Consider the following 12,765-nt stretch of genomic DNA (forward strand, 5'->3'; position numbering starts at 1 on the left):
GCCTTCACCCTCTGAGTACTGGAGTTGGAGTCGTGCATCACCATCCCCCAGCTCATTGGCTCTTCTAGGATATGCTAACTCAAGTCTCAGGTTTCTTTTGTTATTGTTTGTTTGCTTGTTTGCTTTGAGGTAAGGTCTCACTCTAGCCCGGGCTGACCTGTAACTCAATGTATCCCAGGCTGGCTTTGAACTCTGTCTTCTATCTCTCCCTCCCAAGTACCCTTTTTAAATTAATTAATTAATTTTTTTTTTTTGCATGTGTGTTGTGTGCTGTGTACACATGTACATGTGCAGATCAGTCCTGCATGTGAAGGCCAAAGGAGAATACCGGCTGTTCCCTCCATCACTCCTCATGCGTTTTCTTGAGATGGAGCCTCACCGATTCCGGAACTGGCCAGGTGTTTTTCACCCGCGTTTTCTGGTCTTCGCTTACAGGCGTGTGTGGTCACACCCATCTGCTTACGTGGGGTTAGGGGATCTCAGGCCTCCTCCTAGGAAGCTCTCTTAACTGCTGAGCCCACCACCTCCCCAAGCCATGACATGTTTGTTTGTTTTTTTATTTTATTTTTTAATTTATTTTATTTGAGAGCGACAGACACAGAGAGAAAGACAGATAGAGGGAGAGAGAGAGAATGGACGCGCCAGGGCTTCCAGCCACTGCAAACGAACTCCAGATGCGTGCGCCCCCTTGTGCATCTGGCTAACGTGGGTCCTGGGGAACCAAGCCTCGAACCGGGGTCCTTAGGCTTCACAGGCAAGCGCTTAACTGCTAAGCCGTCTCTCCAGCCCATGTTTGTTTTTCTAAGTAGAGTCTGACTCTAGCCCTGGCTGACCTGGAATCCAGGCATGCGCCACCACACCTGGCAACCATTTAAAAAAATATATCATTTTTCAAAGGGGAAAGTGTCAGGGGGGAGGGAGGGAATTACCATGGGATATTTTTTTTATAATCATGGGAAATGTTAATAAAAAATTTAAAAAATATATTATTTTATTAGAGGGAGGGAGGGAGAAAGAGCATGCCAGGGCCTCTAGCCACTGCAAAATGAGCTCCAGACGCATGCACCACTTTGTGCATTTGGCTTATGTGGGCACTGGGGAATTGAACCTGGGTCCTAAGGCTTCACAGACAAGCGCTTTAACTGCTAAGGCATCTATCTCTCCAGCCCCGTAACTTCCGTTTTACAGGAGGCATGTGTGTTGTGAGTCCACAAGGTCACCCTCAGACTCAGTGATTTAAGATGAGTCTGCTCCCGGTTAAGGTTGACTGCAGTGGGCATGTGCCAAGCCCAGTCAGCACAGAGCAGGGGAGACCGGCACCGGCTCCCCAGAGTCCTTGCCCAGGAAGACCACACCGGTTGTGCCTCACTGTGGCAAGCGCTGGATGGCTGAGCGAAAGAGCAGGCTCCCACAAGGAGATTGCCGTAAACTCTGCAGCTCACACAAGAGGTTTAGACACAGTGAACCATTCTTATCTGGGGAGGGTGAGAACCTTCCTGAATCCAAGTGCTCAGATGCCAGCCAAGGGCTAACCTTACCCAGGCCTTTCTAAAGATAGCGATGGCAAAGCTGGTATGTTAACCCTTTCCTGCGCAGAACCTAATTCGGAGTGAGGTATTGTATTCAATAATGCAAGACGTAACGTAAAGATTACCTCCTAAATTTTTAGTTGATTATTTAGTAGGCATAAGGCCTGCCTATGGGATGCATAGTTTCTTGTAATTAAACAGGACTGTGTCCTCTTGGTTTGCTGTGATTTATCCCATTGCCTTCAGTAATGCACGTTCTGGAACATTCCATGGACATCCATGCATATCTTGCACTTAGCCATTTTGTTTTGATTTTATATTCTACTTACTTGTTCATGGCTTGGCCTTTTTTATGGACTGTATTCTCAAATCTCAGGACAGGGAAATGGGGCCAAATATTCCTAGATTCCTCTAGTTTTATTGTGGAGCACTTTAATTTTTTAAAAAGTAAAATTGAGTAGAGTTCTCTATCCAGACACAGCCTTCCTCCGTACCAGCATCCTCACAGGGCAGTTAACTTATTAACTTGTTATGGTTAGTGAACTTTCCTGTCTGTTTTGATTGTGGGAGGGGAGTGGTTGGAGATAAAGATCTTAGTAGCTGCTTAGGCTGGCCTTGAGCTTTCAATCCTCCTGCCTCAGCCTTTCCAGTGCTCAGATTGAAGGTGTGTGCCATGGTGCCTGGCCATTTCATGTCTTCCTCTCACCCAGTCTCGGCAGTTTATATTGGGGTTTCCTCTTGTACATTTTGACAAGTGTGTCCATAGAGTCCCCATAATGGTATTCCACAATCCTTTCACTGTCCTAAGAACTCTCTAGAACCCTAGGTGTGTCTCTTAGATCTCCTAGGTATTGGGTTTCTGGTGACCCAGTGAACTGAATTAGGCTTGCTTATAGGAGCACGCGGTAGGCATTCATTGCAGATGCTCCAGCAGCTGTCCGGTGCTGAAGGAAACGTCTCTCTTCCAGCAGCCATGGATGGCTATACTTGTTAGGGAGGGATGTATCCTCTCCCTCCCTGCTTTTTTAAAATTTATTTTTATTTGTTTATTTGAAAGAGAGGGAGAGAGAATGGTCACGTCATGGCCCCAAGCTGCTGCAAACAAACTCCAGAGAAATGTGCCACCTTGTGCATATGGCTCACATGGGTCCTGGGGAATTGAACCTAGGTCCTTTGGTTTTTCAGGGAAGCGCCTTAACTGCTGAGCCATCTTCCCCTACCTTTCTGTAAATTTTTGAATATTTATTAAATTTGAACCAGGTGTGATGGTACACTTTTGTAATTCTGAGATAGGAGGTTATTTATTTGACAAAGAAAGGGAGAGAGAGGGCTGGAGAGATGGCTTAGTGGTTAAGTGCTTGTCTGTGAAGCTTAAGGACCCTGGTTTGAGGCTCGGTTCCCTAGGACCCACGTTAGCCAGGTGCACAAGGGGGCGCACACATCTGGAGTTTGTTTACAGTGGCTGGAATCCCTGGCGCGCCCATTCTCTCTCTCTCCCTCTACCTGTCTTTCTCTCTGTGTCTGTCGCTCTCAAATTAACAAATAAAAAATGAACAAAAAATATTTTTAAAAAAAAGGGAGAGAGAGAATGGGCATGCCAGGGCCTCCAGCCACTACAGACGAACTCTAGACACATGCGCCCCCTTGTGCATCTGACTAATGTGGGTCCTGGGGAATCAAACCTAGGACCTTTGGCTTTGCAGGTAAATGCCTTAAATGTTAAACCATCCTTCCAGTCCTGCCTTTTTTTTTTTTTTTAAAGCTTTTTGAGAATGCCTTACACTATCTCATCTGAAACTCACTACGTAATTTTGAACTCACAGCGTTCATCGTAATGCTAGGAATTCGCCTGTGAGCCGCCACCTCTGGCCTTACTCATTACTCATTAACGTTTGACAGGTAAGTTGTGGAAATTGTGAATGACCTGATACTCCAAGGCTGTAGGTCAGCACATCCTCTGTGTTACTTTCTAAGAAGCTCAAGAGTGGCTAATCTTAGTTTGAAAAATCTTTCTTTGTGGTTTATAACTCTTAGGGGAAGAGTTAACACTTACCAACTGTGATTTAGGGAGTTTTACTTTTCAAATCAGTAGGAGTTACAAGTTTTCAGATGTTTTTACTAATAGTTTTTATCTTTGATGTCTTATTTTAAAATTTTATTTATTTATTTGAGAGAGAGAGAAAAAAAAATGGGCCCACCAGGGTCTTTAGCCACTTCAAACAAACTCCAGATGCATGTGCATCTGGCTTAGTGGGACCTGGAGAATTGAACCTGAGTCCTTAGGCTTCGCAGGCAGGCGCCTTAACCACTAAACCATCTCTCCAGCCCTGACAACTTTTTTTCATTTGAGAGAGAGAATTGACGTGCCAGGGCCTCCAGCCACTGCAGTAGAACTCATGCACCCCTCCCCCCATGCACGTTTGCGACATTGTGTGCTTGCCTCTGACTTACGTGGAACATACATCCTTAGGCTTTGCAAGTATGCACCATAACCGCTAAGCCATCTCTCCAGCCCTGTCTTTGATATCATCTAATAACTAATAGACACATGAACTTTGAGTTAGGAGTTGAAAAAAAAAACATGTTGTCCTCCGGGGAGTGACTGTGTAGCCTCTCCTGTGATGTTAGTCAGTCCTCTCCAGGTGACATCCTCGCCACTGTTTTCTTTCTCTCGAGTTAGGATCTCTCAAGCCCAGGCTGACCTGGAGCTCACTCTGTAGTCCCAGGCTGGCCTTGAACTCACAGTGATTTTCTTTTTTTGTTGTTGTTGTTTTGTTTTGTTTTTTGAGGTAGGGTTTCACTCTGGTCCAGGCTGACCTGGAATTAACTCTGTCATCTCAGGGTGGCCTTGAACTCATGGCAATCCTCCTACCTCTGCCTCCCGAGTGCTGGGATTAAAGGCATGCGCCACCATGCCCGGCTTTCACAGTGATTTTCCAACCTCTGCCTCTCAAGTGCTGGGATGACAGGCATGTGCCACCATGCCCAGCTGATCTCACCACTTTAAGAACTGTATTTTATTCATTTATTTGGTGTGTGTAGTGTGTGGGGCTGTGTACAGATGTGTGTGTCCTGCAAGTGTACATTTGGAGGCAAGAAGGGGACATGGGATATCCTCTTGCTCTTCTGCCTTATTTCTTTGAGACAGGGTCTCTCACTGAACCTTGGAGCTTGAGACATGTTTCAGTTAAGATTGTTGAGCAGTCATCCCCAGCCATTCTCCTGTCTACCCTCTGCCCTCACTCTACCCCCCAGCACTGGAGTTGGAGACATGCCTGGCACCCGCAGCACGCCCCCATCTTGAGGCAGGGTCTCTCTCTAATTCAGGCTGACCTGGAACTCATCTGTCTACCTCCCTATCTCTCCAGCCCCTCTTCTTTTGTTTTATTTATCTTTGGTTTTTCGAGGTAGGGTCTCACTCTGGCCCAGGCTGACCTGGAGTTCACTATGTAGTCTCAGAGTGTCCTCGATCTCATGGCCATCCTCTGCCTCCCAAATGCTGGGATTAAAGTTATGTGCCACCACGCCTGGCTTAATTTATTTTATTTTATTTATTTAATTAATTTTTTTTTTTTGAGACAGAGAAAGAGAATAGGCACGCCAGGGCTTCAAACCACTGCAAACAAATTCCAGAAACATGTGCCACCTTGTGCATCTGGCTTATGTTGGACCTGGAGAATCAAACCTAGGCTGGGCTAGCTTGGTAGGCAAGTGCCTTAACTGCTAAGCATTTTTCCAGCCCTCATATTGTTTTTTGAGACAAGATCTCGGAGTACCCTAGGCTGGCTTAAATTTTGTTAATGATCTTATCTCTGGAACAACAGGCATGCACCACCACACTTGGCTTACTTTTTTAAAAGAATATTTTTAGTTATTTGAGAGAGAGAGAATGTGCACACCAGGGCCTCTAGTCAGTGGATATGATCTCCAGATGCATGCATCCCCTTGTGCATCTGGCTTACATGGGTACTGGGGAATTGAACCTGGGTCCTTAGGTTTCACAGGCAAGTGCCTTAACTGCTAAGCCATCTCTCTCCAGCCCCTTTCTTAGTCTTTTGAGGTAAGGTCTTGTGCTGACCTGGAATTTACTATGTAGTCTCAGGTTGGCCTTGAATTTACGGTGACCCTCCTACCTTTGCCTCCTGCATGATGGGATTAAAGGCGTGGTTCACCATGTCTGGCCATTGGCTTATTCTTTTTTTGTTTGTTTTAATTTTTGTTTTGGTTTGTTTTTGTTTTTCGAGGTAGGGTCTCACTGTAGCCCAGGCTGACCTGGAATTCACTGTGTAGTCTGGCAGTGGCCTGGAACTCACAGCGATCCTCCTTCCTGTGCCTCCCAGAGTTCTGGGATTAAAGGTATGTGCCACCACACCCCGCTTGTTGCTTACTTTTACCAGCCCAGGCTGGTCTTGAACCAGCCTTGCTCAGTAGCCCAGGCAGGCCTTTAGTTTAGGATTCTTCTCTTCTGTCCCAGCCTCCTGAGAAGCCAGAATGACAGGTCTGCTCATTAGGCCGACTCCCTGTTTGTTTTGTTTTCTGAATTAGGGTCTCACTCTAGCCCAAGCTGGCCTGGAATTCACTGTGTAGTCTCAGGCTGTTCTTGAACTCACAAGGCATGCACCACCGTAGCCAGCTTGAGCAGATATTTTCGAGCTTACAGTTTTCCCCTCTAACTTAGTTTTCCTCTGGCAGAGAATACCAAGTTTGTTCCAGATGTGGCTGAGTTACTCTAGCTAAAGGTGGTGCTGGCGTTGCACAATCTCCCTGTTGCACCTCACAGCCTGGAGAGGAGCTTGCTTCCAGCCCCACGCCGCTGCAGCCGGAGCAGCCCCAGCGGCACAGCGCGCTGGGAAGGTCACTGCCGCTTTAAATAGCGCCCCGCTCTTGAAAGAAGGACAGCATGATTTAGGGCAAAGGCCAGAACTGGATCTCTGGCCGCAGGCTCCTTCCGACATCTGAGCCGGTTATTAGGTTGCACTGTGGTGGGACTTGAGTGTCTGCAAAGGCCTGAGAAGAGGCCAGCGTCTGGTGGCATGAGACCTGTGTCCCAGCCAGTCTGGAGAAGTCTTTCGCAGGCTGCTTTTGCAGTTCAAGGGAGGGAAGTGGTATTAGGAGCTAAGGAGTTGTCAGGCTAGGGAAGAGGGTAAAATAGAGAAGAGACGTTGTGTAAGAAATATAGACAGCTCTGCAGGCAGAACTACGGGCTGGGGTCATAGTTCTGCATGAAGCCTTGGGTTCCATCCCTGGCACTGCACAAATTAAGTGTGGTGGTGTAGCCTATAATCCCATCACTAAGGGGGTGGAGACAGGAGGATCAGAGATCTACCGTCAGCCTTGGCCACACATCACGGGTAGCCTGTGCTATGCGGAACCCTGTCTTCAGAAGGAAGAGATGCTCAGAACATCCCCCAAAGCCCCTGCCTAGTCTAGTCTAGTGAGATGCCACCTCAGCCTCCCACACCGGGAGAACCTGGTGGACGTGTAGAAACTCATTTTATAGATGAAGGAAGTGTAGTAATGGCTTGTCCCCGAGGTCACTTAGCAGATGGGTGCGCTGCAGAGAGAGCGCGCATGTGCGTGGAGGCCAGAGAACAGGTTGAGGTGGAGTCTCTGACTGCAGAGTGTGCTGAGGTGAACTCGGGACCCCCCACCCCCCGTGGCAGTGGGGAAGCGCTTGTACCCTTCGAGCCCTCTCTCCAGCAGCTGATTGGTCGGCATAAAAATACAAAACATTGGTGTGATGTTTTCCCTTTCCTCAGGGTGATTAGATTTGTCCTGTATATGGTCAAGACTGAAATGTTTTATTATTATTTATTTTAACTTGCCCAGCATCACTTTCAGAACTGTTTAGAAATGCCCGTATTGGAAAAAAAAACAAGAGCTAGCCCCAGCCTGTCATCTCCGGAGATGAAGCACGATTGAGGATTGAGCATATAAGGCCTGTCTGCTTAACTGTAGCAAGACCCTGTCTTAGCAATGAACAAGCCCGGCAGAGAATGGCTATGCACTCAGGAAGCTGAGCTAGGAAGATCACTGTGAGTTCGAGGCTAGTCTGAGCTAAATACAGTGAGATCCAGGTCAGCCTGGGCTAGAGTGAGACCCTACCTCAAAGCAAACAAACTTAATGTCCCTAATTTTGACTCCTCTCCTGTGGCTGGTCATTCATCTGGTCTTACTCCATTGTCGGAAAAGCTTCTTTGTTTCTCAGAAGTCATCCTGAAGACCACTCATATACTTTCTCCCAAGGGGGATAAGACACGGCGGCAGGATTAGGTAGAAATTGTCAGTGTTTTTTCCTGAAAACAGAGGTATACATGGACTTCGTGACTTAAACCCTGTGGGTGTTTTTTGTTTGTTCTTTGAGGCAGAACCTCACTCTGGCTGTGGGCTTAAAGGTGTGTTGCCACCCTGTTTGGCTGAAACCCTGGGGTTGGTATGTGTGGATTCGTACATGAGAGCATCTCAGGTCATCAACCTGGGTTAAGGTTCCTTCGAGAACTTGTGGTGGGTGCCGCTTGTATTTGCTAATCTCTCTCTGCTGTGACTAAAACCTTGACCTGGGGCAATTTAAGGAAGGAAGGGTTTATTTTGACTCACAGTTCCCAGGGCAAGGGCAAGGCAGGAGCTTAGCGGAGTTGGTCACATTGCGTGCAGTCAGGAAGCAGAGAACTGTGTATACTGAATGTTCAGCTCACTGTCTCCTTTTTATTTTCTCCAGGACTCCAGCCCATGGGATGGTACCATCCACAGCTGGGGTGGGTCCTCCTGTGTAAATTTACCATAACTAGAAAAACCCCTCACACAGTCCCATTTCATGGTGACTCTAAATCCTGTTGCCCACCGAAATGAGCAAGAGCCATCATGTCGCTGCTGTTCATGACTGTTAATTACGCTTTTTAATTAAGCTTTATTTCTCTTTTTTTTTTTTTTTTTTGGTTTTTCGAGGTAGGGTCTCACTCTGGTCCAGGCTGACCTGGAATTAACTCTGTAGTCTCAGGGTGGCCTTGAACTCACGGTGATCCTCCTACCTCTGCCTCCCGAGTGCTAGGATTAAAGGTGTGCGCCACCATGCCCGGCAATTTCTCCATTTTTTTCTTTTTTAATGTGTAGCCTGGGCTGGCCTCTAGCTCTTTGTCCTCCTGCCTCTGTCTCCAGCAGTTTCCTACCCACATGTACCAACATGACTAGCTGTTTCTGCTCTTTGTAGCTTGCTCACTTGCACCCAGGCAGGGTAACTTCTATGAATCACCCGGATCTTCTCTGTCAGTGAACAGTTGTGTTTTGTGTGTGCTGTATATGAGAGACTAGGGGCACATGTGCCATGGTGTGCATGTGTTGAGGTCACAGGACAACACTGAGTGCCAGTCTTTGCCTCCTTCCTGGTTTGAGGCAGGGTCTTTCATTGTCCTCCAGTGCATTCTGCAGGCTAGCTGACCTGCGAGTCTCCAGGAGACTCTCCTGTCCACCTCCACCGTGGCTCTAGGCTCGCTGGGCCTATGGGTGCTAATGCTCAGGTGCCCAGCTTTTAGGTGGGCACCGGAGACCCAATCTCAGGTCCTTGCGTTTGTTTGCTCTTCACCACGGAGCCACCTCTCCAGCCCGTGTTGTGATGCCTGGGTGTGAAGATGTGATTCACCTGCCTGGTATCCTGGCTGCTGTAACAGCTCTCCATTCCTTCCTCCTGCAGGTGACGGAGCTGAACGAGCCACTGTCCAACGAGGAGCGGAACCTCCTGTCGGTGGCCTACAAGAACGTGGTGGGGGCACGCCGCTCCTCTTGGCGGGTCATCAGCAGCATCGAGCAGAAGACGTCCGCGGATGGCAACGAGAAGAAGATCGAGATGGTCCGCGCCTACCGTGAGAAGATCGAGAAGGAGCTGGAGGCCGTGTGTCAGGACGTGCTGAGCCTGCTGGACAACTACCTGATCAAGAACTGCAGCGAGACCCAGTACGAGAGCAAGGTGTTCTACCTGAAGATGAAAGGGGACTATTACCGCTACCTGGCCGAGGTGGCCACTGGGGAGAAGAGGGCCACTGTCGTGGAGTCCTCCGAGAAGGCCTACAGCGAAGCCCACGAGATCAGCAAGGAGCACATGCAGCCAACCCACCCCATCCGGCTGGGCCTGGCCCTCAACTACTCCGTCTTCTACTACGAGATCCAGAACGCGCCCGAGCAGGCCTGCCACTTGGCCAAGACCGCCTTCGACGACGCCATCGCCGAGCTCGACACTCTGAACGAGGACTCGTACAAGGACTCCACCCTCATCATGCAGCTGCTCCGCGACAACCTGACGCTCTGGACCAGCGACCAGCAAGACGACGACGGCGGCGAAGGCAACAATTAAGACCCCCCCCCCCCCAGGTGGACTGGCAGCGCACGCTGATGCTACTACTGCAGTCTTTATTTTTTTCCCATGAGTTGGGGGGTCGGGTGGGGGAGGGGAGAGGGAGGGCTGACCTTCCCAGGGAGAAACCCACGACCTGTCCTGTCTTTGATCGCCTCTTTGACATTTTTGCCAAAATACCACTAGTGGAAAGTCAGGCTAGCTGTGCTGGTATTGGAGTAGCAAGCCTCACGTGGGCACACGGACTGTTCTGCCGGTTCATGCAAGTGGAGTGTTCAGTCTTTAATTTAACTTATTGCTAGATGCTAGGGTTTGTGAGAGGAATAGAAATCGGAAGCAGATGGCCCTCATTCAGTTAAGTTCTGTGGTTCCAGTAAGGATTTTTACATGCCTGCGCTCTTGTCTTCGAGTTGTGGGTATTTCCCCCCCCCCCCCCCCGTAGCTGTGCTTTCTCTTTCTTTTATTGCCCAGCCAGAGTGTCCCGTGCCACACAAGGCATAGTTTAAGTCCCAGACAGACAGACCTAGAGCCTGGGGCTCGTCCTCGTGGCTCAGGCCTGGCCTGCCCTCTGAAGTCCCGTGAGTTGTCAGTATTAACACTAAATTGCAGTTTACAGTATTTCTACATCACAGCCATACGTGACATCAAGCCATTGGTTGGTGAGCTTTTTGTTGCTGGTTCTTTTGGCTCTACGTGCGGATTCAGCCGTTATCCAAGTAGGATAGGCCATTCCTCGTGTCTGCTAGGCTGGAAGATGTGACTGGGAGAATCGAAGCGACTTGAAGTTTGGGTAATTAGGTGCTTGGCAGGTGGCTGTGGCTTTTCTTTTTTTTCCTTCAGTTTTTGGTCCTCAAGTTTCTGCATAAAATCCACCACAAAAGTTTTGAATAGTTTTAATAGAAAACCTAAATACTATAAAAATAGAGAAGGTATGGTCAGTATGTCATCTCTGGCATTCTCTGAGATGCTCCGGCTTCCAGTGGCCAGGGCTCCTTGCTCAGGGATCACGCTGTCTGTCCCTGAGTTTGCTCAGCATCCTGGGCCAAGCGAGCAGTCCTCAAGGTGTGTGGGAAGTCAGTGGTGAGGAAACATTTCCAGTTTCTGGTCAATTTTCCTTGAAACACCCTTCCCCAGCTTCCTTAGAAGTCACTGGTGGGAAGTGAATGCTTACTTCCTGTTTGGCCAGAGCTTTTCCTCTCTGTTTTTCTTTCTAATGAGAGCGTCGGCCTTCTCACGTGTGCAGTCACCGTACAGCCGGCAGTTAAAGGAAGCCACATTGCTGTTTCCTGTACATTCTGTCCCCAAAGCTCACCCTAGGTCCCTCGTTCTTGCTTTGGATAAATCTTACCCACAAACATGACCTGTGGCATGTTGATTTTTTTTTTTTTCTTCTTCAGGGGGTGGTGTGTGTTTTATAGGATCAGTAGCTGTGTGCATTCCCAAGATGGAAAACAGCCCCAAACTTGGAATTTATTTGTTTTGTTCAGGCAAAGAGAGTCTGAGGAACAATTTACGGACGTGGGGCAGGTGCTTTTGCGGAGGCCCAGACCAAGCTGCTCATTGTGAAATGAGCGTGGACAGGGCACAGGTGACAGTGGAGATGCAAGAGCAGCGGTGGCCATAGGAACAGTAGCACACACTGTCACGTGGCACGCGGCTCTCCTTAAAAGCCCGTGCTTTAGCGAAGTCCCCACGAACTTGAGTAAAGAAAGTTTGATCACAGCGACACCATCAAAGGATCCAGGAGTGGGTGTCTTGGACAGGAAAACACTGGCAAGGGGACAGGCAGGGCTGTCCAGTCCACCTTCATGTCCAGTGAGCACTGTCGTGTCCTTCCTTATGGTGTTTGGAAAGGATTTACTGGAATTACAAAACCTAGTTTTTCTTTAAATTTCAGCTCTGGCTTTGGCTACATTTTAGGAGAATGCAAGGTAGATCGAGTGAGAGGGCCAGGACTGGAGAGGAGCGGGGACGTGACGTCTAAACAGCTTGAATGGTTTCTTTCGTTTATTTAAAAGAAAACAAAAAGCGCACTTGCCTATGATCCTGTCTCCAGTGAAATGATTACTCCTCCATTACTCTATGATACAGTGTTGTGCATGCTAGTGTTGCATTTCTATACAGTAGCTTGAGGTTTATTAACTTATACTGTAGGTGTTATGTATTCCTATGACAAAAAAAATTAAGTCTTCAAATTTTTAAAAAATTTTTTTAATTTAATTTTTTTTTTTTCCTTTTGGGGGTAAAGTTTGCTCTACCAAATAGTGATTGTAACCAATTGATCTGTTTTTGGATGTTGCTATCGTGACATGCAGTTCTATATTTTGTTTTTAAGGGGGTGGGTGGGGCAAAAGAAAAAAAAAAAACACCAGTGTTAGCTTAACCTTAATGTCTGGTGTTTGTCGTGGTGAAATTCTAACTATCACAGTGTAGGAGAACATGGCCCATGCTCTCTGAATGAGCCTTCGTGCTTTTCTCATGTTATGCAGTGAACTATTTTTAAGGTCTAATCAGTGGTTATTTTTCCAACTCCGTGTTTCGCTAAGGAATTATTTCGCACACGGACCATTCTTAGCCGTTTTCCTCAGTGATGGAATATCATGAATGTGAGTCATTATGTAGCTGTCGTACATTGGCAAATAAACTTACAGCTCTGATGTCAGTGCCGCCTGCTTTCGCTCACTTTCACTGCTTTCGAAGACTTGATTGGATGTGGGTGTCCTCCTCCCCCACAAGAAATGAGGCATAAATATCAAGATGGGGAGGCGCTCTGCTCTGCTCGGGTAGAGTTACCTGGCGTGGGGCAGGCCTTGGGTTTGGTTTTCTGGTAGTGCAAAAAAAAAAAAAACAAAAAAAAACAAAAAAACCCACCTGGGTGTGGTGGTGCATGCC

The 12,765-nt window shown here is 47.9% G+C and overlaps 1 protein-coding gene across 1 annotated transcript in view; it reads left to right on the top strand.

Moving 5' to 3' along the window:
• Positions 1-12,535, top strand: part of Ywhag (tyrosine 3-monooxygenase/tryptophan 5-monooxygenase activation protein gamma) — a 37,023-nt gene extending 24,488 nt beyond the window's left edge. Inside the window, exon 2 of the mRNA XM_004666275.2 lies at positions 9,217-12,535. Coding sequence (XP_004666332.1) covers positions 9,217-9,873 — 657 coding nt within the window. The 3' untranslated portion in view covers positions 9,874-12,535. The remainder of the gene's footprint in view (positions 1-9,216) is intronic.
• The last annotated feature ends 230 nt before the right edge of the window (positions 12,536-12,765 follow it).

Source organism: Jaculus jaculus, chromosome 2 (assembly GCF_020740685.1).
Source record: "Jaculus jaculus isolate mJacJac1 chromosome 2, mJacJac1.mat.Y.cur, whole genome shotgun sequence".
NCBI classification, from domain to species: domain Eukaryota; kingdom Metazoa; phylum Chordata; class Mammalia; order Rodentia; family Dipodidae; genus Jaculus; species Jaculus jaculus.